Consider the following 25,382-nt stretch of genomic DNA (forward strand, 5'->3'; position numbering starts at 1 on the left):
CACACAAAGAACTGTTGACAGAAGAAAATGAAAAACCTATTCGTGCCATCTCTTATCAGTGTACTTATTTAATTACATATGTATAAAAAGTAATATAGAAAACATTCACTAAATGAATTTAACTGCAACAATAAAATTTAAAGATTATGCAGCATCAAATCTACTGCCAGAAAAAACTGCTGGAATGTTCACTTACAAAATAAAAAGAAATACCTAATACTGGCTGAACAGCACATTTTCAGGAATTTTAAAAAAGCAAAAAAATGGAAAGAATACAATGAAAGAGCACTGGTGTTTGCTTTTATACAAAGTATCATGTACAAGCTTTAAAAAGTACCTTGAACAGGTACATATGAAATATACACAGTTTATCTTACAGAAACATTTTTAAAATGTTTAGGAGCAAGGGTCCCATTTTAATGCCACCCTGAACCATGGTAATTATTTTGAAAAGTTGGTGGCACCTGTGCTCTGTGAATAGGAATTTGTCCAGGCACTGGAGATGCCTGCTGAGGTCCTTGCACACCATGAGGAAGGGTTACAGAGCCAGGATGAGGACAGAACCCTGAAGCTGTAGGTGTTGGAATACTGTTTGGTCCTTGAGGTTGGATATGAGGACCTTGACCTGGTAGTGGACAGTGAGGTCCTGTTCCAGCAGGCTGATGTTGAGGTCCAGGTCCCAACGTTGTATGATGTGGGGCTTGTGATGAATAGGAAGATACATTTGAATGAGCACTTGAAGGAAAATGTGGGGGTCCTTGATGTGATGGATGGTGTATCCCTTGTGCTGATGCTGGGTGATGCCCAGAGCCTAAAACATTGGAAGGTGGAGGTGGCGGGGGTGGAGGAGCTGAATTTACTACATGCTGGTGTTGTGCTTGCAGACCTTGATGTCCTGTTGTGGAATGAGGAGGTTGATGGTGGGGCAGAGGACCTGGGGGTGGAGGTGGTGGCGGCAAATGGTGACTAGCAGCTTGAGAATGAATGTGTGATCCAGGGGCTACTGCCACGGCATGAACTGGACCTACTACGTGTGCTACAGAATGCTGCTGATGGGAACTTTGCTGCTGTACAAGATGAGGTCCTGGAGCAGGTGGTGGTGGAGGAGGAGGAGGTACCGCAGATGCTGAAGCCTGATGATGAATACTGGGGTTCTGAGATGGCAAAAAATGCCCTGCAGTTACATGGTGTCCTGGAACTGCTTGCTGGCCCGTAGTGCCAGGAAGTGCTTGATTTGGTCCAGAAGAGAAAACAGTTTGTTGGGGTATGCTACCCTTTAACTGACTATAACTCTGAAAGTTTCCAGAGGGCTGCTGGTTTTGATAGTAAGTAGAAGAAGAAGGGGGTGGGGGAGGAGGTGGAGGCGGGGCACTGCTGTTCAAATTTTGTTGGTTAAACTGACTATAAGTTGCTGAAGATTGTCCTGAAGGTGCCTGGGTGAACAACTGTCCACTAGCTTGCTGCTGACTACCAGGCTGAAGGTTCTGTACTGCTGGATAAAAACTTCGGTGTGTTTCTCTCTGAGGTGTTCCAACTTGAGGTGACTGTGGATGATGAGGTCTGTACGGAGATCCTAACTGCTGTGAGTGAGGCTTTGGTGAAAGATAACCATGCTGTACAGGTGCGTGAGGAGTAGATGACTTTGGAGGATTTTCTACATGAGGTGAAGGGGGACAGTGCAGTTTCAAAGGTGCAGAAGGCAGCTTTTGTGAATGGGAAAGTTGCTCTGTTGAACTACGCAAATGCGACTGAGATGGGTGAGTTTTTGAAAGTACTTGGACATTATTTGTCAGTTGTTTTTGTTGCAGCTCAGATTTTGGATGATTCGCATTCTCAGCCTCTGGAGCATTAACTGCAGTTTCCCAGTGAGAATCTGGTTTTGTGGGTGTTCTCCCAATTGATTGCGCTGAAACTACAGGACCAGGTGAAGAAGGCTAGATAGATGAAGAGAAACAACAAAGTCAGTTTCAGAGTAACAGCCCTGTTAGTCTGTATTCGCAAAAAGAAAAGGAGTACTTGTGGCACCTTAGAGACTAACCAATTTATTTGAGCATGAGCTTTCGTGAGCTACAGCTCACTTCATCGGACGATGAAGTGAGCTGTAGCTCACGAAAGCTCATGCTCAAATAAATTGGTTAGTCTCTAAGGTGCCACAAGTACTCCTTTTCTTTTAACAAAGTCAGTGTAACTTTACCCCAAAATGTTTTAAAGTATATATATATAAAAACCAGTTTCTTAAAAATAACTTTCACCCAGTAAGTGTTTTAGAAATCAAAAAGAGTTTGTTTTCCTTGGCAGGTGCACAGGATGTTCATTATTTGAAGAAAAAGAAAAAGAAAACGATAGATACAGGTGGAAGGCTAAGCTTCCTTAATGGTAGCATTATCCTCATGATACAGTGTTACCAAAATGCACTGAAACTTCTTATTTATACAGCATACAAAGCATCCCAGGTTTTAAAAAAAACAACACTGGAGAAGACGTCACTACTTGAAATATCTTACAATCTATGTTATTTATAAAAGCCCTGGACTGCTGATACTAAGGGATTTATTTCAAGTTCTATACAAAATAATTTACAGGTTTCACATCAAACTTCAAATCTTAAAACTGGGATAATGTGAACAAACTGACTGAACATTACAACCTGAATTCCTCCATTTAATATTATGCCAGTAGCTACCACGCAATTTTCTTCCTATCAGTGTTAATTACCCTCTCTGTTAAAAAACTGACACTTTATTTTCAATATGAATTTAAGCACAAAGATTAGAGTTCAAGATTCCTTGTAAAATTATATCTATTTGGTTTTTAAAATGAAAATGCAAAACCACTGAAACAATTTGTCTCCCCCAAAAATTCACTGCAATTGTGACTTTGGTCACTACCATTCAACATTACACATACCAAATTTTAATTGAACTGAGATAGCCAAAATATTCCATATTTGAATGAGCCTATGATCTATGAGGATTGAATAGATTTTATCTGTTCATATTCCAGAGAATTAGGATAAAAAACAGATTAATCAGTCTGGTTATTCTTTGGAATTATCAGAAAATCTTGATAAACAATACCACTTGTACTATGCTAAGGTATAATGATCTTAAATGTGCTTGTTGGTGTTGGCAAGTCCTTTGCAATTGAGAATCCCTATCATGAATGAAAGCAATGGTAACTTTTTACTTGGATTAGATGAAAAATGTCTTATGTGGCATATTACATGGTTGAGACTTGGCTAGAGTTATTGCTGCTCATATTCAACACAGATACATAACAGGTAAAAGAAAAAAGTTCTTGACAACTACCTAAGTGAAAAGCACTTCAAACAATCAAGAAAGACATTCCCAAATGTACTACATATCTATACATACTAATCTAATCAAACTACACATTAGTGCTGGGTGCATCTTATCTACACATGTGTGTGCGTGCACACACACACTCTATTACCTTGCTTGCTTTTGAAGGACTCTTGCAAGTCTTTTGAGAAGTATCTGGGGATGGACATTCAGCTGTGGACTCTGGATTTTCAGGATCAGGGTCTACAAACAAAATCACAGTAAAATGTAGAAATTTGATAAACAAGACTTTTGTAAACACTACTGAACAGTTTATGTTCAACTCCAGAGAACTATTTTTCAAGTTCTAAGTGATATGATTCAACACTGCAAGCATGATACGAGGTCATCTGCTTACTGACCTTCCATTAGTTCAGTGAAATAAAGGACCTTAAGTTGCAACTGAGGAATGATATTTGAATGAGATGGTGAGTATGAACTACAAGGTGATTCTCGTCCTACAGATGAAGCAGATCTGAACATAATATTAAAATGGCTAAGAGCTATTATGTGGATTAGTTCAATGAATCCATTTTCTGGACTGATAGTAAGCCAACTTACCACTGTCCTTGTCTTTCCTATGATCACTGAGAAGTAAAGCTCTTTGATAACTTCGCTCCCTCACTTGTTCCACTGAAGTTGAAGCAGTCCTTTAAAAAACAAACAAAATATTCTTTACATTAAAGAGATCTAATTCTACATTTCACATGTCAGGATGTATATAATTTAAACTCAAACATAGGGTGAGAGAGCAGCTGTTTGGGCAAGAATACTGTGTAGCATACTCACTTGTTCTTGTATAGACAGTATACACAAAAGACAAAGAATGTTCCTATCGACAAACATGTAATCAGTTAATTAGGCTGTTCATTTTAATAGATTCTCACTTCAAATATGGAATAAGTTCAACAATTTCTGCAACATGTTCATCTGAACAGAAAAGGAAGTTAGCACTAACAGAATTCCTGTTAATATGAAGAGATTAGAGATCAGGATCTTTTTTCTTACTGTAGAAACTACATGGATGAGAAAGGGAAGGATGCTTTGTCACTGAGATAAATTGGGCACCCAACGTTGGTGGACATTTCTGAAAATTTAGGCCTCGTTCTCTGTCATTCAGTTTATCCATTGGTAAAATAGAGAAGATAATATCACACAGGGTGATGTAATGACTAGTTCATTGTCATTTGTAAAGCAGTTCTGGAAGGTGCTACATGAGCACAGGTTTTTTTGGGCAGAGTCCAAGCCATATTAGCTAGAGTTGAGAGCAGTGCCAAGCATTGGTAGGGGAAATGGACAACACTGGAACTCTTCCTCTGCATTCTAAAATGTTTTGATTAGTTATCAGTGAATCTACAGGATTACTCTACAGTGGTCTTGTTGGCTTCTGAAAAACATTTGGTTTCTTCAGTCTTGTAAGGAGGTGAGTCAATCATTAAGTAAACTTACCACATGAAAGGGCCTAAGTGTATTTAATGGATCATATATATAATCAATTTATATTGATTATGCATTTGCTCATATGTATTACTAACGAGTATGTGACATATATGTACTATATATATGTCTCACATACTAGTTAGTAATACATATGAGCAAATGCATAATCAATATAAATTTATACATAGTTTAGTATGGTTCATCAAACCTTTGAATAATCATTTTCTGGGAAGGAGTGCAAAACAACATTTTTGGCTTATTAAGTATCCCTAATTTCTTTTCTTGAAACATCCCTGATATTTGAGTGCAGAACAAGGATGAATTAACAATGAGGGGTCACAATGTCCCCACCAAATATAATCAGGATAAACCAAGAAAGTCCTTGTCAAATATTTAAGATTGATAGTATTGATTAAGTGTATTGTGGAATCTTACATTTGGTCATAAATATTGTTAATCATTATTATGTAATGAATCAAAGAGGGGTGTTGCTAGACAGCAGGGTGTCATCTTGGGCATAGAAGGGTGTACGCAGACTTAAGACTATACACAAACAAAGGCAAAAACTTGTCTGTATATACTCAGCAAGATCATTGACCAAACATACCTCAACTGATCACTAGGGTGTTGGCACTTTGTACCTATTCTGAAATAAACCTGTTCCTTGGATCTGAACTCTGGAGTCAGCCGTGTTTTTTTCTGCCTTGCTAGGTTTGTATGGTAACCTGTAGGCCTGGTTGGTAGTCCTGAAAATATCCTTAAAGGTCTCTAATAATGCTTAATGGGGAAAAAATTAAGCAGCATCCAGTGTTCAGACTAGTACTTCTTTCTATCCTGTTTTCTCTTCCCCCCCATCACTCTTTATTTCTGCAGCCCAGCATCTCCCACAGTTCTGGATGTCTGGGCTGCTCTTCTACCTCTGCAGCTCTTGGAAGTGGATTCGTGTTTTAGCACCACATGATCTGGTAACACTCCCTCTGTTCCTGCTTGCTGCCAGACTCTGCCTCAATAGCAGCAGACAATAGCACTTTCTTTTACTCCCACTCATTCTATTTTAACTTTTCTGTCCAGTTTTTTTTAGGTGGTGGAGGTAGTGTTCTCCCTCCTGGTCATTCTTCCTTCTGCTCCCTGGGGCAGTTAACCCTCCCTGAGCCTCCACTACAGTCTTAGCAGCCAAGAAAGCACTCGGTCAAATCCAAGTAGTGCTCTATATGTAATGTAGGCTTCTCAGGTGGATGGTGAGTTGCACCCAGACTTCTGTCCGTAACTGCGTTAGGTCCCAGAGCTACAAGTTGGACAGGCAAGTGAGGTCCTTTACCGAGCAAGGCAGCTGCAACTCCAACAGGGAAACAATGGACCAGGAACCCCAGCGCAGAGCGGTAAGAAGCTCCGAAAGCAAAGAACTCAGGGGATCATGCAGAACACTCCTTCCCGAGTCAAAAATCCACAAGAAAGCACAAAACAAGAAAGCACAAAAAATCCACAAGATAAAAGTTCTTTGCCTCCTCCTCCTTCCCCTCTGAGGAAGGTGCGCTATCTGAATCTGAAACCTGAGCAGACTCCTGAGCATAAACCTCACCTCTCAAAATCCTCCCAAGGCTTCAACAGCCCTTCACTCCTCCTTCAAGGAAGTGATGAAGAATTAATGGAACAAGCATGTTAAAAAGAGTAACCTCAGGCTCTATAATGTTCAAGAACCAAAGGGCTCTACTGCTGTGTTACCAAAGGATGATGTACTATAGCATCCTCCCTAGTGCGGGAATTCTATCCTAAGGAATCCATGGATAGAAAGATGGGCTTTGAAGCCTTTTCTGTCACCGAGTGTCCCTGGCAGCTACCTAATTTGCAACATCATCTCCTTCCTGGCTGAAAGATCTCAAAGCCCTTAAGGACAGAGATCACCCTGAGTTTGGCTCCAATTTAAAGAGTCTCCCAAGCAAAAACATTTATAGCTGATGCCTCAGTGGATTCAATAAGGTTCTCAGCCTAAGCCATGGCTTCCAGCTCATTAGCCAGGTGCCACCTATGGCTCTGACCAGAGTGGATAAAAATTAGTGATTTTTTAAAATTTATTTAAATAATACGTTTTTCTTTTTAAAAATAAACCTGTTTTAAATGAAATATGAATTTAAAACAAAATATGTTAAGGCCTAAACTTATTATAATCTCTTAAAACATTTAAATAAAAATATACTGACTCCATGAGGCTATCAAAAACTTTGACTTAACTTTTTTCTATATAAAGAATGAATCTGGGGTGAAAAGTCTGACTTTTGAGGTCAAGCTTTATAAATATGGCATAAAAGGCCATGACCTGCATTAAGGGCTTGACACTTGGGGGGACCCAGAGGCTGTGCTACTAGGTGCAAGAGACTAGCAAAGTCATCACAGGCTTTGGGTCCCGACCTCTGACTCCCAGACACACCATCATGTATTTCATCAGAATCATCCACTGAGCTCACCTGAATGTTTTCATATTCCTAGTTTATAGCTTCTTTACCTGAGCTCAGATAAGCTTAGTTCTCAAATTATGAATATTTAGGATTCCATACATTATGGAAACTTACTCTCCAGCTCATGGAAAAACAATGAAGTTGATGTACCCAAACCATTTAAAGGTGTTTTGTTTAATAAAAATAAATTTGATATATTATTTTGTGTGTTTAATTAAATTCCAGTTACAATCCTAATACAGCTTGACACTAAGAGCAAAAAGTTAATTATCCAGTAAATAACCAATATCATTCACCATTTTCTAACATACTAAAATGTACAACTAATCAGAATCTGAAAATATTGTTCTACCGCATCCATTCTTCAGCCACTCACCCAGTTCAATGACTACGTAAAACAATCTGATCCAGAACAAACTAACTAACTATCTCATCTGCATATGGAAGCAACAGAAAGGGTTCCCACACAAGAAGGGTGCTCTTGGTTCTTACTCCATCTTTGTCATTATACAGAAGTGCAAGGGGGGTGGAATCAGAGCTATTCTCCATTTCAAAAGGCTCAAAACAAGTGGATAAGAAAATAAGTTTTGGATGGAGACCCTATCCCTGTCCTAGGGGGAATTCTTAACTTCAGTAGATCTAGCAGAAGCATATCCCCACATAAAGCATCACTGCAGTCTTCTGAGGTTTGTCTGTGGCAGGAAACATCACTGGTACCGAACACTCCCATTGGGCCTGTTCTCGGACCCCAGGGTTTTTACAAAAATGGTGGTGGTGATAATAGTGAGACTAAGGTTGACGGGAACTCCCCTTTTCCCCCTTCCTGGATGACATCCTGACCAGAACTCCAGTGCAGTAAGCAGTGCACAGGGCCACATCCCAGATAATGAATCTCCTTAAGGCCCATAGCTTCATCATCAGGGCCAAGAAAAGATATCTGGTTCCATAGCATAAACCTAGAGCTGAGAGCAGTCAAGCTAGCTCTGCTACGGTTCCTGCTCAACCTAAGGGTGAACCACATCCTGGTTCAATCAGACAACACTACTATAATCGCATATTTAAACAACCACAAGGGAACTATAAATGGAAGCAAAGGAAATAATGAGACAGGTGGAACAGTTCCTCCTTTCTCTCAGAGCACTCCACGTTAAAGGGGACCTGAACCAGCAGGCAGACTGGGTCAGCAGGTGCAGGGTCAACAACTCCGACTGGTGTCTGAATCAGGAGGTTTTCAATCTCATTGGTCAGATGTTCAGCCCCTCTTCAACCGAGCTGTTCATGGATCATACAAACACAAAGAGGCCAAAATACTTCACAATGGAGGCAGACCCCAGATCCATGGGGGCAGATGCCTTATCGCACAGCTAGCTGTAGGGCCTACTCTATGCACTTCCACCCTTTCCACTACTGTGGAGGGTGGTCCAGAAAAGAAAATGAGAACAGTGATAATACTGATAATTCCTTTTTGGCCAAGGAGACGTGGGTTCTCAGACCTGATACAGCTGACACTGGAGCCCCCACTCCAGCTTCTGCAGAGATTGGACATCTTCTCACAAGGTCCCCTTCCTCATCTGGACCCAAAACAGCTTCAGCTAACAGCCTGGGTATTGAGAGCTCTGTCCTCCAGTCATTAAGACATTGCTTCATCTAGAAGAGTAGATATGCTAAAAGTGTACTTCTCTATCTTGTCCAGATTCATCAAAAGCCAAAACCACAGTGCAAAATCCCAGAACTCCAGGAATTCTAACTAGTCAGGATTTCCTCTAAGAAGCCATAGACCAAGGCCTTCAGCCCAGTACCACTGTGCCTCAGGTGTCTGCTCTTAGTAGTGTGCTATTTGCAGAAGCCTCAGACTCTCTGGCAGATTGAGCAGTCCGGTTCGCCAGACTGTGCTCAGGCCACTTTTTTAAAAATGGGACCTTTCTCAAGTTCCGAGTCCCCTGACAAGCCATCTTTTTGAGTGTTTGACATTAGAGACAGCCTTTTATCTATCTATTGCAACTTGTTTCTTAGTAGTTGTCACAAACACCAGGAGACTGTTGGAGCTGCCAGCCTTATCTATACAGGAGCCTTACTGCATGGTACATGAGGACAAGGTGATGTTCAGGACACCAGAATCCCTTCTTCTCCTAAGTAAATTCCTCCTTCCATGCTTCCCAAGAGGTTACACTTTCTTCGTTCTGCCCAAAACCACAAGATCCAAATGAAAAGATGTGGCACACCTTAGATGTCAGAAGAGTGTTGAAAATCTCTCAAGCACACAGACTCCACACGAAGATCAGGCTCCCTACTTGTGCCCTTCCACCGAAAATGCCAGGGACTCAGCGCTTCTAAGTCCTTCATCATGAGGTGGCTTAAACTATGCATTGTGGAAGCCTACAAATCATCATTGGTTCCTGTGTCAGAAGGAATAATGGCACGCTCCATGAGAGCCTTAGCAACCTCATGATTGGAACAAGTGAACATGTCCACTGGAAATCAGTGAAACAGCCACATGGTCTATAGCTAGTACCTTCATTAAGCAAGCCTTACAAGGTGGACCAACTATTTTCTGCAGAGGCCTCCTTTGGCAGGAAGGTGCTCCATGCAGTGGCTCAGAAATCAAGAGACTTTTGAGTGACTTCACAAAAAGGATGGTACTTCTTTCCTACCAAACTTTCTTTTTCATAACCCTCCCTACTTCTGTTCATTGCTTCCTATTTCAGTGGGAGATGCTGGGCTACAGAATGGAAGATTTCTTACCAATAATTTCCTTTCTGCTATCAGCAGCTCCCATTGTTTTACCCACCCTGGATGGTTCAGTAGTCAAGGGTCAGATATTAAGTGGAATGGTTACCATATGACCATCTTCCTTGGTCTAATGTACATATTTATTTCGTTATCTCTGGAATATTTATTAATGATGTTATGTAAGTTTTATAGTTTGGGAATAACTCATCTGGCAGCAAGCAGGAGCAGAGGGGGCAGGGCCAGACCAGAGGGTGCCAAAATATCGATCCGCCTCCCTGAGCTGTAGAGAGAGGAGAGCACCCCAGAATTGTGGGACTAGCAGAAAGGAAATTATTGGTAAGGAATTTTCCATTCCCCCTGTATCTTGCTGGTTGATTGCTTTATCTTTGCTGTTTTTCAGGTGCCTCCCTTTACATCCTAATACACTAATTTCTGCATGATCCCCCACTGCAAAGTTAATTTTTTTTAAGTACTCCATTAAAAACCTGCCTAAAGTTTTGTGAAGTCCAACTGTGAGAATTCTGCTGCTCAAAAGGGGCAGCTCTTCCTGCTCAGCTTCTCAGCCCATGGTGAGCTGAAGCTTTGGGGGAACTTCTCTACAGTAGGGAAATGTGACGAAAATTCTCCATTGTTGCTAACACCAGATCACCTTTACCTGTGCTAGCAACATTGGGAACCCTAATGTAGATGGGATGCTGTTCTTTCCAAAAAGTGTAGTTAAAAAATACTCTATTTTATGTGGAAAGTTACAATCTTGACCTTTCCTCCTGCCATCCTATCTAGGCTTTTATAATCCACAGAAACAAGAAATATTGATTTGTTTCACACTGGCTAAATAGGACTATTTACTAACACACCTCTTCACCATACAGCATTTTAAAATATTTAAGTGCTGAATAATCCACATGCAAACTTTCAGAGACAGGACCGAGAGCGTATACATATTCCAATCACTTCCCTGAGGAATCTATTCTCTGTGATTGTAAGGAAAATGGAACTAAAATATTTGTTCAGTCACTTGAAAGAAAGGCTTCTGGCCAAAACTTATTTTTTATGAAGTAAATGTAGATTAGGTATTCTGTTCAAATGTATAATTTATGTATTTATAAATGGTATCCCATTGCCTTAGCTCCTAAGTCATCCCACCGTAGCACACTGACAAAATAAAAAAATATCAAAATACAAGTTTGACAAAATTAGATTCTATAAAATACCCCCATATCTGTTAATAAAATAAACTGATGCTATGTAATATTTCCTAGACACTCTACAAATTTAGAGTGAAAATGTAGCAGATTGCTTCTCCAATTGTCTATTTGGCTATGCAAATACATTTTCTGAACTTGCAACCTGTGCTAAATGGCTTACCATTGAACTTCTGGTTCATTCTTCTCACTGGAAGAAGCTTCTTTAGCTGGACAGTTGTTGCCAGCTTCTTCTGGAGTTGTATTATAAACAGTAGCTGGCAATGGTAAAGGTAGGTTAGCAGTGTTATCAATTTGCTCCCCGTTTTCACCACTGTTATACCCATCATTAGCACCATTGTTACTGCTTATACTTCCTCCACCAGCAGCATGAGGAGATACGGTAACCAGAGAAAAGCTCTCGGTCTTGGAACCACTTTTTCTAGCTTCTCGTTGTCTCTTTCGGTATTCTAATAAAGACACCTATGGAAAAAAAATAAGAGGAAAAGTTTACTCATTTTTCTTTACACACAGTTAACTTCTGATTGCTGATAAAATTAAATTGAAATAAAAATCTACAGAGCAGTTCTCTTTACACAACTTCAAATGGATATACCACTTAAATTGTCTCTAAAATATAAGAGGAGGTAAGTTAGTAGGGCTAATGATACTCTTTTCTGGAGATTTACAAAATGATTTACTTTGGTATCTGGTGAATAGAAACAGGAGTACAGGCAGAAGAAGCATGTATTTCTTACCTAGGAAAAGGCGGAGAATGGATCTGGGGCAGTGAGTGTGAGAAGGTCCCACTATGCAGAAGCTGCACTGTTGGGGACTGCATTGTAAATATTGGGACTTCAAGCTACCATATGATAGTGGTGGCCATTTTAAACTATTTTATTTTTCTGGTTTTACGCCAATGCATTTGCATTTAAAACAAAACAGAACAGTAGGCTGATGGTTTGTTCTGATATACGGAAAGATTTGCAACATCCGTATTTGATTTCCATAACTTTTTCTTTCAAATAATGACAATCTGAATTATTTCCAATTCATGCATTTTTGTTTTCAATTAACCCTTTATTATATAAATAGTATATAATAATAAAGTAGAGATTCAGCATAAACAACATTATTTGTCAAAACTGGTTTCATTTCATTACTGAAGAACATGATGTACATTATATTTCTTAATGTTAAAGGTTTTATATATATTTGTAACTTTCGGAAGTCTCCTTAAAATATAAATTTTTAAACAGGTTGTGTTTTCTATGCTTCCTTCTATCCAGGAGGAAAATCTGTGCAAAGCTGCTCTCAGTGTACACCTTTGGGTTTGAAACAAAAAGCTGAAATACTGATATTCAGGCCTGGACAGTATTTTTATTCATTAAGAAATCAGCCTTCTGTGCAAGTTAGATTTAACCCCTTTATGCTTTCATGTCTATTACTGGCAACCTGTGCTGAGCCTTATCTTCATAAACCCCAAACCCAGGGAACAGAAGTGCCATAACAGAAAATGCATGAGATAATGGGGCAAATTCTCAGCTGCTATAAATTGGCATAGTGCCATTAAAAAAAAAAATTACTGAAGCTACACAGATTTACAACTGTTGAGATTCTGACCAACTGCATACACACACACACACACACCCCCAATGGCCAAGATTTTTTAAAAAATAGAAGCTTAAAATTAGTATCCTGAATCCATTTTTGGGCACAACTGATTTTAAAAAATGTTGAGTACCAACAGCTCCCACTTAAGTCATTATGAGAAAGGAGGAAGCGGTTGAACTATGAACATCTCCATTAAGTCTAACAAATAGAATTAGGGCTTGCCTACATATAGAGCACTGCAGTGGTGCAGCTCCACTGCGTCTGGTGAAGACGCTCTATGCCAATGGGAGAGCGTTCTCCCATCAGCATAATAAAACCACCTCCGCAAGTGGCAGCAGCTATGTTGGCAGCAGAAGCTCTTCCACTGACATAGCTCTGTCCATACTGGTGCTTATGTTGGTGTAACTTATGTTGCTTGGTGAGCAACACACACTGTAGGGTAGACATAGCCTAAGTGTTGCCTTATCCTTCATGTATTTACTGTTTTGTAAATTAAGAGAAATGGTGGGAAATTAGAAAAGACTGTGACCAGTGATATGATAAGGGACCCATCCAAGGGAATTCAGGTCACTTTATTTTGAAAAAGATGGATAGCCTCAGCATTTAGTTGACTTGCAAACTGTTCCAATGGTGAGGGCCTCATACTTTTCCTATTAGAAAGGATATGAAGACTGAAGATGCATTCTACCTGGGGAAGGAGTGAGACAGGGCAAGATTAAATGCCTTGTCTTGCCCTGTCTCACTCCTTCCCCAACCCCCACACTCATATAAGTAAATGGAATTCAGATACTCATTTTGCTTAAAGCAGTCCTTTAAACAGACATGGTTCAACTTTTGAAGAAGCTAATTATGCAGTAGAGGAGCTTGAGATCAACAACGTTCTCTGCATGATAACAAAAGGAATGGTCTCTATCTAGGGTGACCAGATAGCAACAGTGAAAAAACGGGATGGGGTGGAAGGGGGAGAGGTGCCTATATAAGTAAAAGTCCCAAAAAATGGGACTGTCCCTTTAAAAACGGGACATCTGTTCACCCTCTCTCTATCCATAACTGAGCTTAGTATTTTCTCCCCATATGGCACAATTCCACCACAGCCAGAGGGTTCCTGTAGGTAGTGCACCAGTGATCTTCCCCAAAGTTGATTTGCTTTCCAAAGTAATTTTTCACTGTCTCTCATTTTCATACTTCATTTAACAATATTTGATTCTTCAGTCGAGATCCCAGTTCCTTGACGTAAGAGCAGTATAACTTGTGCCAGAACAAGAACAGTTCTTGAGGGTATACTCCATATTCTTCATCAGGAAGAAAAGGTCAGAAATGCATTATGTTCTAGAGCTGATGGAATCACAACATGTGCAAGAAAACTGCTTTTCTGGACAGAGACCCTATGCTTACCATTCCTTGTAATGTCGCAGCATCTCTATTACCATAGTATATGAGTGTCTCAGTCTTTACCATCTTCTCCTCACAGCACTCCTGTGTGTTAGGGAAATCATATCCCCATTTATCAGATTGGGAACTGAAGCACAGACTACGTGAGTTGCCCACAGTCATACAGGAAGTCTGCGGTGGAGCATGGAATTGAAGTGTGGCCTTGTGAATCCCACTCTCGCAAACTACTGAATCCTCCATATGTCTAACAAAAGTGTAATTTCATATATCAGTCCAGAATGTGGTAGCTGTTTCTTCATGTTCACCTATGGTCACAAACACTATCAATACACGGCTTCTTGGTCTTCTATCTGCATCCAGAGCTTTCGCAAACATTCTCTTAATGATAGTAGCCAGTCTCAAGGGCCCCCGAGCATACACGTACTTTTGCCTAGGTAATATGTTAATCCAGACTATGTTCAGCAAAGCAGTTCTCTACTCTGAAGATGCTCGTGAATTTAAAGATCTGAGAGCTTGTCTAAGCATGAAACTTATTATAGAATAAGATACGGTTTTAATTTAAAGCAGAATAGTTGTTCTGAAATAATTCCACATGTGGACACTTATTTTGGAATAAGTGTCTACATACGGAATTACTCCAGAATAACTCATATGCCGGATCTGAGATGCACATATAACAACTTGGGAGGAGAGAGAGATATACCAGTAAGGAAAGACTTATCAAGATCTCCCTCTATATATACACATCATTATTAGGCTCTGTTTCCATTTGGAACTGACTGTTTTGTTTAGGTGTAGTCTCATCTACACATGAGGAAGATTCAGAGATTACTGCCTAAGGAATACAAGCATATCCCAATCTGTGAACAGTAAAGCGTGGATTCCGTAATCCCATCAGTTCTGATGTCAAAGGTGCAGCCTGACCAGTCATCCTCTCTAGAGAAGCGTCCTCAAAATTCATGCAAGTCTTCTGGTCTGAGAGTTCTCTTTCAACAGGTGTTGAAGTTGAAATTAAGCATACATTTTTCTAGATTTGATGCCCTTTCTCTTGACCTTCCAAAAGGAAGCCTTGAACTCCCATGTTGTGATACAATTGACTAACATGACAGCAGTATTGTAGATAGATGAGAAGCTCCGTCATCCATGTAGAAGTCATTTCCTGGATTGGCCAGAATCTCACCTAACCTCTATACTCCATGTAAGCAATCAATAACTCAGGTAGGTATTAGAGAAACTGTACATTTGGAATACTCATTTGCAGTTCAAAGGTATAGCTAAATATTGCATTTGGCAATGTGTTGAAGGCCAAAGCTTTCACAACAAAATGCACTGTATCCACAGAAACAATGGCCATTAAAGATGATACCAGACAAACATCTAAGGATTTTCATGTTCTAGACTGGTGCAATCTGTGGTCTGGAGGTCATTGTACTATATCATGAAGTACGCCTGGATAAAACCACTGTAAACTGGCTGCTTTAAGATTTGACATCTTGTCTTAGTTTCTTTAAATTTTCCTTTGGGAAGAAGTTCCCCTGTGGAGGGGATAAACCATATCTTTTGCTGATGCCACCTCAGTATGTACTATCCTTGGGTTCCTGCATTTGATAAAATTTTGGCGTCTGCACAATGAGCCTCTTGCCCATGTCTGGAAACTCTTAGGCTGCCACAATAATATTGAACAAGTACACACCTATAACTAATTTGATCTTAGAAGTAAGGGACTTAACTTGATCCCTATCTGTATGCTTCTACAAAATGGTCTTAGATGCCTCGAGTCCAGTTTGGTAATTACTTTTCTCCTCATGGTTTCAAATTTATTGGACAGGAAAAGATTTTCCTGCAATTTTCTCTCAGGATGCTCTTCCTCAGTTTCTACGAATTCCTCTTTTTTTTGATACAAAAGGAGGAATAAAGAAATCTGATGTTTCTTTGATTTCTTGTTGTGCTCTTTGGACTTTTTAGCCCTCCTTTGATTTCTTAGCTTTGGTGGGAGAGAGAGGAGGTTTGCAATTTTGTCTGCTTTTCTTGGAAATTTCTCTTGTGTGAAACTACATTTTCTCTCTCATCAGGAGATGAGTAACTGGTATGGTAGACATAAACCCTACACTGCAGTACTTTTGAGAACATTTCTCATCAGTGAGAGGAGGGGGTAGGAAATTATAACTTTTAAAGTATGCTGAACACTGATTTTAGGACTGTGGATGTAGTAGAGAAATCCCTTTGTTGCCTAGGTGGCTATGCCTGGATTTAAAGACAATGAGGCTCACTTAAGCATCAGATGAGGATGAATGGCAGAGTAGTTGCAGGAGTTTATAGCTGTTTGGCTTCAGCTGAGATCAGGTTCCTTTCCTCCTTCTTCAAGGTGCCTTGGAAGGAAAAAGGGCTGCAGTGACATGACTGGGAACAACCATGTCTATGAGTGTCAGAACACAGCTCGCCTTCAGTATCTAGCTGCGGATGTATCTCTCAATCTGAGCACAGCCTGGACTTGAATTTCCTTTTCCTGAGCTGATCTGCCATGTTGGAGGCGGTAAAAAAAAAAAGAGAAAAGGGGGGGAAAACCTTGTTCATTACTGCCACAAAAAGTTTGAAAAAAGGAAGAGGAAATCTAGAAGTGCTAATGACTATGGGGGCAGAACTTCTGGCAAGTTGCCAGGTGAGAGACACCCTCATCCCCACTGTTCCTGTTCCCCATTCTGTAAGGAGAGAGAACGGGTACCACTCAACATAGTAACATCTACTGAAGGCATTATGCAGGAGATTTTAGTGCTGGTAATGGCTGACAGTTACAAATGGGCCTATAGCCATACATACCCTAAATGTACTGTAACTGTTTCATTTAAATATTCTTTATACTTCAATCTTTTTTAATAAACTAGTACTATGAGTTTCTTTGTTTGCAGCATATGATTTTTAAGCTGACAGAATCCCTTCAACTATAGTATTGTGATATTTTGGGATAGAAGCAGGTATATTGATTTTCAGGTATGAAAATTAGAGGTTCCTTTTTAAAAAGGTAATCTGTTAATCGTACAATGAATGTAATATCTGCATTGTAATACCTGTAAAAACTGATCAATAATTTGTTTTTATTAATGTGGTTATTTATTCTCATAACAGTTATGCATGTACTGGACTATATAAAATAAATCATGAATGATGCTTAAAGTTGTAACCTTTTTCTTTTGTGGAGGATTCTGGGGTGTGCAATTTCCATCCATCAAGATGTCGTTATTGACAGTCCTTCCAAAGCCAGATGCAATTCCATCTTCTGACGTACAAAAAACAGATGCTTCCATAAACATGCCTCTTGCATCATCTTGAATCAGGCACTTTGACTCACTTATTCTGAATCCACCTCCTACTTCCAATTGATGTGAAGGTGTCAAGTCCCTCAAATTAGAATTCATTGAAAAATTTACACCTGTCCTGTCTGGGCTTTTTACCCATGTAGAATAAATTGTACCCCGACCACACTGAGCAGCTTCTAGTTGGCTGTTAGAATCAGTCCTATCATGTGAGGGGGCTTCCAAGTTTTTATGCAGTGTACTTTGCTCAATTACTTCGAGTCCCAGCTGAAGGTCTGATACAGATTCCTTTTCTCCAGTGCACTGCCTGGTGACATCGGTCCTATTCCTTGGACTAGAATATCCAATAGTCTTTATTTCTTGCAGGCCCATTTCTGTCAGACTGGAATTTCTGAAAGAATTTAGTGCTAGAATTGTGGATGATCTGTCATATCCCTGCATGGAGAGGGGGAAAAAAAAAAAAAGGCATATAGCAGATATTATTTTTTCACAATATAACTTTTCTTCTTATACTACTACATGTAATATAATTGAGACTTCACTGGTGACTGCATCCTTAAAGCAGAATTAAATCCCTTTTAGTTATGGGAACTAATTATTTTAATCAGAATTAGACCACTTGCAGAAAGCACATTTAAGAGCCACGTTCAAAATGATGTTTGTGTTTGTTTTTGTTTTTTTTAATGCCTTCCTTGCCGCCACCTTAACACATGAACATTTAAGGAGAGAAAAACAATCTCATGGACAGGCCAGTTTAAAAAAAAATAAACATTTCTCATGTTTCTACTTTTGCTACATATGTTGATAGATATAACATTTTAATCAAATGAAGATTTCTGAATTTGTCTGCAATATCAAAATACTGGTGTTAAATTTTAGATGTCAGCTCTTATGATACAAAGAAATCTCAACAGAAGCAGGGTTCCTGGTCCTAAAGAGCTTAAATGGCATATGGCAGGCTCCTTTCCAAATAGTGCGTCACCTAACAAGGCCCAGAGGGTTCCCTACTACTCGGCCTGCCGACAGAGAGGCGGAGTCAATTGCGCAGGGGCCCCGGTAATTTAAAGGGGCTCAAGCAGATGGGATAGATATGTATTTTTTAAATAAAAATTAAGATAAAAAAAATCCAATTTCGTGCTGCTGCTACTCTGTACAGAGCACCATCCCTCACTGTGACAGTAACAGTTTGCCAGAACGCTGCTGCACCTGCTCGTCGGGCAGAATGTCAGCAACAGCAGCCTGGGAACCATGGAGCTTGCTGCCTCCTCTGGCTGGTCGGGAACTGCTGTGCCTGCCATGCTGGCTCTCTGGCTACAGGGCAACTCTGAAGAGGAACAAGGTCCCTCTGAGCTACCAGATTTCCTCCCCCAAGACTACAGCTCCTTGCCAAACACAAGCCAGCCAGTTCAGCCACCCAGTTGAGCCATCCTAAGTTTCCCCCTTCGCTGTCACTAGCTGCTATCACGAGCACAGGATGAGGGGCCATCTCTCCCACTCAGCCAAGGAACGAGGTGCAGGTTTTCCCTCGGCCTTGCCTCCTCGGAGATCTCCTGGTAGATTTGGTACATCATGCCTGCTGTCTCCTCATTGCTCTGGGTGATGATGTCACACAGCACCAAAACGCAAGTACTGTATTGTATATTTTAACTTTGTTGGTCATATTCAGTTACATCTTGTATATCAGTTTTTTCTTTGTCTTTTACACATGAATCACATGAAAACTTATGCTCAAATAAATTGGTTAGTCTCTAAGGTGCCACAAGTACTCTTGTTCTTTTTGCAGATACAGACTAACACAGCTGCTACTCTGAAACCTGTAGTGAGGTGTTTAATTAGCCTACTTGATACTTTAGGTGTTTTTTTACTTTGTGCTTCTTTAAATGTTTTATATATTACTTAATATAATTCCATAATGTATGTATTTAATTGAAATATATAATTCAAAACAACAAATTCTACAGCTTATATTTAGGCTCACAATTTGTTTAATACTGATGCTGTAACTGGAAAAAAAAAGTTCAAGCAACGCTACAACTTACTTATAGAGGTTCTAATGTGTTACAAATAGGATAAAAAGTAGTGTCATAAACCTCAGCCATCCCTTTCTAGGGAGGCCACTGACTGTTCTGCTCCGGGGCCTGAAATTGCTATCGGCAGGCCTACCTACTACCACTGACATTTTAAATGTTTTCAGGAGAGAAATGCCATTCTAGGCATCATAGAAGGCTAGTAATTTAAATCTTAAATCAGACACAATACCACCTTATGTAAAAACTAGCTACATAATTAAAATTATACAAGCCCCGTGTCTAAAAATAACCAGTTATAAATATGAAGTATTTGTTTAAATGAGCTTTATAGTTCATATATTCAACTGACATGAAAATTTGACAACCATGTTAATTCTAACCTACTGATGTACTTAACAACAACAACATGTATCAGTGAATATTTTTTTCCACACATTCAGAGGTACATTTTAAGTCATTTTTAAGACTCCCATTAGAATATACAAGGTAAATTTCTCAAGAACTGCCTTTAGCTGAATGTGTAAGACATAATAGTATTAGATGTATGTATAAATAACCTTTACTGATCATTTCTAGACATTTCAGTGCTTAGAGTTTTGGAATTTTTTTTAATATTAACACTAATTAAGGATTGATTATTTCACCAACTTTAACTCTTAAATTTTGTTGCTGGTAATCTACAGAATAATGCACTGTTTATGACTGTCTTCTTCTGAAAGAAATTTCATTTATGTCTTCTCAAATGTATGGATCATGTTGCCCTCTAGTGCCTGTAGTTACAGAGGATCTAAGCTCTAAGTGGGACAAAGAAAGGAACAGCAAATGGAAGGGAAGTGGGAGGATGGGGAAAGAATTAAGAAGGGGGAGCAGATAAGAAGGAAGGGATAAATAAAGAGAAAAATTGGGAATGTGCAGTGCAGAAGTCGACAACCTGAGCTTGAAGAAAAATTACTTGCCACATTTTCACCAGTTGACTGATTTCTGGTTTGTTTACTATTAGTCTTGCAAAACAAGAGATTTTTCTGCTAATGAAGATGTACAGATGAATCAGCAGACTTTTCTACAGTTTCTCACAAAGATTCTTACCTCTTGACTGTAAGCTCGCCTCTTAATTTCTGGGGAACTGTCAGGTGAGGAAATATTCTGCACAAATAAGAAAATTAGTAAGATTCAAGTTCAATCTTAACATAGGGTGACAAAGAAATATGAGAAATAAGAATGAAACAACTTAAGTTTCCATTCTTCAAATTTGTGTAAGAAGTGGTTTTGTTTCAATTTAATGGCATAAAAGTAACTGTTCCGTAACTGTTGTTGACAATAACCACAACATACGAAAGTTACCAGGCTATTAATTATATATTACAATGCAACATATAGAAAAGCACATCTCTGCTTCAATACTGTTGACCCTTCATTCTTTTCAGATTTTGAAAGTAAACTAATAATATCCAGATCTTGTTGATAACTGTACAATTTTTAGGCCCAGATTTTGCAATAAGATTTGTGCAAGTGGATGTGCCCAGAGAAGTAAATGGGGCTCAATACAAGCATAAGAATTCACATAGATGGTTCCGATTGTTGAACCAGGGCCTTTAACAGTAACTTACAGTGTCGTCCTAAAAAGAAAAGGAGTACTTGTGGCACCTTAGAGACTAACCAATTTATTTGAGCATAAGCTTTCGTGAGCTACAGTAGCTCACGAAAGCTTATGCTCAAATAAATTGGTTAGTCTCTAAGGTGCCACAAGTACTCCTTTTCTTTTTGCGAATACAGACTAACACAGCTGTTACTCTGCAAAGTGTAGTCCTAATGAGCAATTTGGGGTTTAACTACATGGCACTGGTAAAACATGCCAGAGGGGTGTGATTTATAAAGGTCCTATAAAGATAATATGTTGCATTCTAACTGCCCCTTGTAGACCCTGCTGGCACACTCTAAAAATCCAAACTAGGTACCTTTTAGAGCATGCCAGCAGGAACTACATGGGGCAGTCAGAGCACAACATGTTAGAGCACTTTACAAAATCATACCCCTCTGGTGTTGTTCCATGTAAACAAGACCTTATGTTCCACAAACAGAAACCAAGTCTGATAATCTTGGTGCTTAAAGCAACTGGCTAAAGAGTTTTAAGTGCAAAACAAGACAGTAATATATCTATCTATATATATAGATAGATATCAGAAAATGTCTTATTTAAAAGATGGGGGGGGGGAAGAAGGGGAGTACATATTCATGTTCATCTGAAAATCTTACCTCAAAGTGCATGGCATTTCCATGTATACATGGAGTCACAGGGGTAACTGGTGAATATATGGGTTTGTAACCATTCCTACAAGTTTCATCTTCTGCTTTTATCCTAGGAGGAGTAGCAAACAATGACGGGTCTGTGGCAGTGGTATCAGCATGAGTTGGCGTGGCATATGGAGAAGGAGTAGGTGTGGAGGTTTCTGAATAAGCAGAATCCAGTAACTGATAGAGTCTTCGTTTTTTTAGTGGTGTTGTTAGATCTATATGTTAAATAGAAAAAAGAGACTAGGAAACAATATTTTGCTGATCTGATAGTCATTCCTCCTCATTTTGTAAAGACTTGGGCATGAAATAAAGTTATAAATACAACACATTAAATCAGTCAGGCAGTCAAATTAAAGAAATGCCTCTCTCATGAAAAAAGTGTTAAACATGAAAAGTCAACTATAATCTTAACAAATTACTGAAGGCAGCAGACTTTAAGAACTGAAATTTTCAATATTAACTAAAATGATGGAAAAACATTATAAATTACCAAAGTTACAATAACGCATCAGTTACTACATCATGAACATTAAAACTATCAACATGTTTGTAACTTTGGATAGGAGACATTGCACACAGACTTCATATCCCAAGGTTGCTTAGTTTCACCACATTCTCATTCAATAAATAATTTTAAGACTAGGTAATTTTTCTGGGGTTTTTTTTGTGCAAGCAACTCTCCCATTGAAATTAATAGGCATTTTGGATATACAAGGACTGCAGGAATGGGTCTATAACCTGAAAAATAAGTCTGAGCAGATCAATATGAAATACTTCCTCTAAACCAGTGCTACTCAAAGTGGTGGTCCGCGGACCAGTGCCGGTCCGTGAGCCATCAGCTGCCGGTCTGCGGGCACATTGGGAAAAAAAATTGCTGGTCCCCCACATCAGATAGCTTGAGAAGCACTGCTCTAAATCATATTTTCCCTCAGTGAAACCCTTAAAATTCTGAAGAATAAAAGGTATCCATATTTATGTGTAAATTTACACTAGCTGGAGTAATAAACTATAGTACACCACAAATTATTTTCATCCCATATTTCAAGTGTTCTAATATGACAAGAACAAAGAAAAGAGTGCATAATACCCAATATTAAGGAGGATTTTCCTATACTGTCCACTAGAATATCTGTTGTTTATATGGGGCATTTATAGTTTGAAAACCATGTTTCCTCAGTAATTTAAAAAATATTAAGCTACTTCAAAAGATTAAGATGTCTTATAATATTTAGGTGTTAAAAACTTCACCTGGTAAGGAACAGCTGTCATTCAATAATAATGGACTTTTATTTTCACCATTGATCACAGGACTTCTAGATCTTTCTTGAGATGGAGAATTAAATCTGTCTATCATTGTTGAGTTTTCTTCTTCCAAAGCTTGCTTCAACCAACGCTGTCATAAAAAGAAAGAATTTTCAAAAATTAGATGTAATTTCATTTCTAATTGAAACAAGTTCTGAACATGCTACAGACAGTAGAGCAAGTTCTAAACACTGCAAGTTCCAACACAGGATTCATGCTTACAAACAAGAATTGTGATTAAATAAGAGGGAGTTGGGAAAAAAAGAAAACCCACAGAAACAAGCAATTTGCCTTTCGTTTTAAAGCCAAGTTAAGACAAAGGATTCATTACCTTCTTGCAAGAGCCAGTAATGTTTTCCATGGGTTCTTTTCTCCTCCTTTTTTCTGAAAGGAATGGTGAAGTAAAACGAATATAGTGCTTAGGAGTAGAATATACATGTGGACTGTAAGTGAGACCTGGTAAAGAATTCAATTGTGTAGCCAGAACTTCAGGGTCTGTAGTTATACGCAGAGGCCTTTCTGAAAGGCTGTCTATAGGCTTTCCTGTCTTCTCAATCTTCTCACTTAACCATTCACTGACCAAGTGCTAGAGAAAAAGGGGAAAATGTCAGTGCTTATAAAGTTATACATAAGAAATTGCTAAATGCTGCTTACAGAATGGTTTAGTATCTCAACCCTTCTGCATTTGGTAAATCATATATGCTTTTAGGCTCATACAATATATTGATATCTAGTTTTCTGGACGGTAAACTCACAAATCTTTAACATCTAAAGTATAGATCAGCTTGCAATTTCTCACTGATAATTTTCTTCACACTCCCTAAAATTCTAGCTAGCTTGTATGTTTCTTACCATCCTTGACATGGTTCTTTTTTAATCAGCCACATCATCAGTTTATGTTGGATTGTCTTTTTCATAGTGAGTATGAATGAAATGAGTTTTCATTTACAGAAGGCATTTTACATGTTAAAGTGTTGGGTGCAGTTTGCTTTTTCAGCACATTCTGTTAATAGTATATAAAGGTTCATTAATTTATCATCCAGCAAATAGGTAGACTGGAATGAGACTAAATCACATTGTTATTTTAGCCTAACCATAAATCTGTCTTTCTACTGATGGTAACTTAAAATGTTCAATTTACATTTCATCAACATTTAGAAATTGGTTCTTCATTTACTCTATTATCCTCCCATCCCATCTAATAACACTGAGTTTATATTCAGTTACAACATCAGCGCAATTACATACATGTGCAAACTCTTGAGGCAACCTAAAGGCCAAAGATCATCATAATAAAATGCATAGTTTTGATAACTGGTGAAATAATTCAATACAAAAAGATCTAGATGTTAAATACTGCTAAACTAACAAAGTGGAACTGTTTACATGATTTTGAACTAGTGCTGGTTCTTTCATTAACATTCTTGAAAATTTTACGCCGATACTTTGTTAAATTCCTACTGTACTCTTTTTTTTCCTGTTTGTACAGCATCTGGCATAATGAGGTCATGGTCCATGACTGGGGACCATAGGCACAACAATAATATAAATAATCGTATCTGCTGTGAAGTTGTATAGATTGAATGTTCTTAGGACCATACATATTTTGATTCCAGAGTATATTTCAAGACTAACCTCTAAGCCACTAAGCATGGGAAAATGCTTAATATGTATAGGTCTTCATTGTCAGATTTCATTAGTGTCCTGTCTTCAGCTTAATTTATTTTCACGGTTCTAATTTGAATATATTCCCCTCCTCCCAAAAAAAACCCAAACAAAATGTACTCTAAAAGTTGAAATACACCACTAATGGCACTTTCTCCAAAGTGGCTTCTCACATATATAGAATTGCAAAAAACCCTAAGTCCTACAAGGGGATTTAGCTCCAATCACCGGAAGCAAGAAGGCTGAATTCCAATATGTATATCACTCTTTTCAATAACTTCCAAAAGTGTTGCATTTTGTACTCCAACCTGTATCTCTAAGTCTGTAAAGTGGTAAACCATAGTAGAGAAAGCTACTCCCTCCAAAAAATGGTAAAATCTCTTTACTTCAAAACATTGCTTGAGAGCAGTATCTGCAGAGGCTGTTACACCAAGCTTGAAATGAATTAGTGAAAAAGCATTGATAGAGATGGTTGGGAAATTATCCCACCCCCAAAAAACTGACAAAACCAAACTTTCACTTTGCTAAAAACTTTTTGTCAGAAAGTCAATACTTGAAAAAACATGTTTAAACATGTCCATTTAATTGAAAAGTCATTTTTAATTTTAAAAAATCGACAAATTTTCCA

The 25,382-nt window shown here is 38.8% G+C and overlaps 1 protein-coding gene across 3 annotated transcripts in view; it reads right to left on the reverse strand.

Moving 5' to 3' along the window:
- Positions 1–152: 152 nt before the first annotated feature.
- Positions 153–25,382, reverse strand: part of KMT2E (lysine methyltransferase 2E (inactive)) — a 117,520-nt gene continuing 92,290 nt past the window's right edge. Inside the window, exons 17-26 of one of the 3 annotated variants that reach the window (XM_084644324.1) lie at positions 23,421–23,675; positions 23,036–23,180; positions 21,749–22,002; positions 20,582–20,638; positions 17,334–17,900; positions 11,333–11,631; positions 3,903–3,991; positions 3,704–3,799; positions 3,454–3,545; positions 153–1,934 (exon numbers count right to left, since the gene is read on the reverse strand). In XM_084644324.1, the coding sequence (XP_084500450.1) occupies positions 417–1,934; positions 3,454–3,545; positions 3,704–3,799; positions 3,903–3,991; positions 11,333–11,631; positions 17,334–17,900; positions 20,582–20,638; positions 21,749–22,002; positions 23,036–23,180; positions 23,421–23,675 (3,372 nt within the window). In that variant the 3' untranslated portion in view covers positions 153–416. The remainder of the gene's footprint in view (positions 1,935–3,453; positions 3,546–3,703; positions 3,800–3,902; positions 3,992–11,332; positions 11,632–17,333; positions 17,901–20,581; positions 20,639–21,748; positions 22,003–23,035; positions 23,181–23,420; positions 23,676–25,382) is intronic. The other 2 variants (XM_084644322.1, XM_084644323.1) reach the window with 2 other exon arrangements.

This window comes from Lepidochelys olivacea, assembly GCF_965140295.1.
Source record: "Lepidochelys olivacea isolate rLepOli2 genome assembly, chromosome: 1".
NCBI classification, from domain to species: domain Eukaryota; kingdom Metazoa; phylum Chordata; order Testudines; family Cheloniidae; genus Lepidochelys; species Lepidochelys olivacea.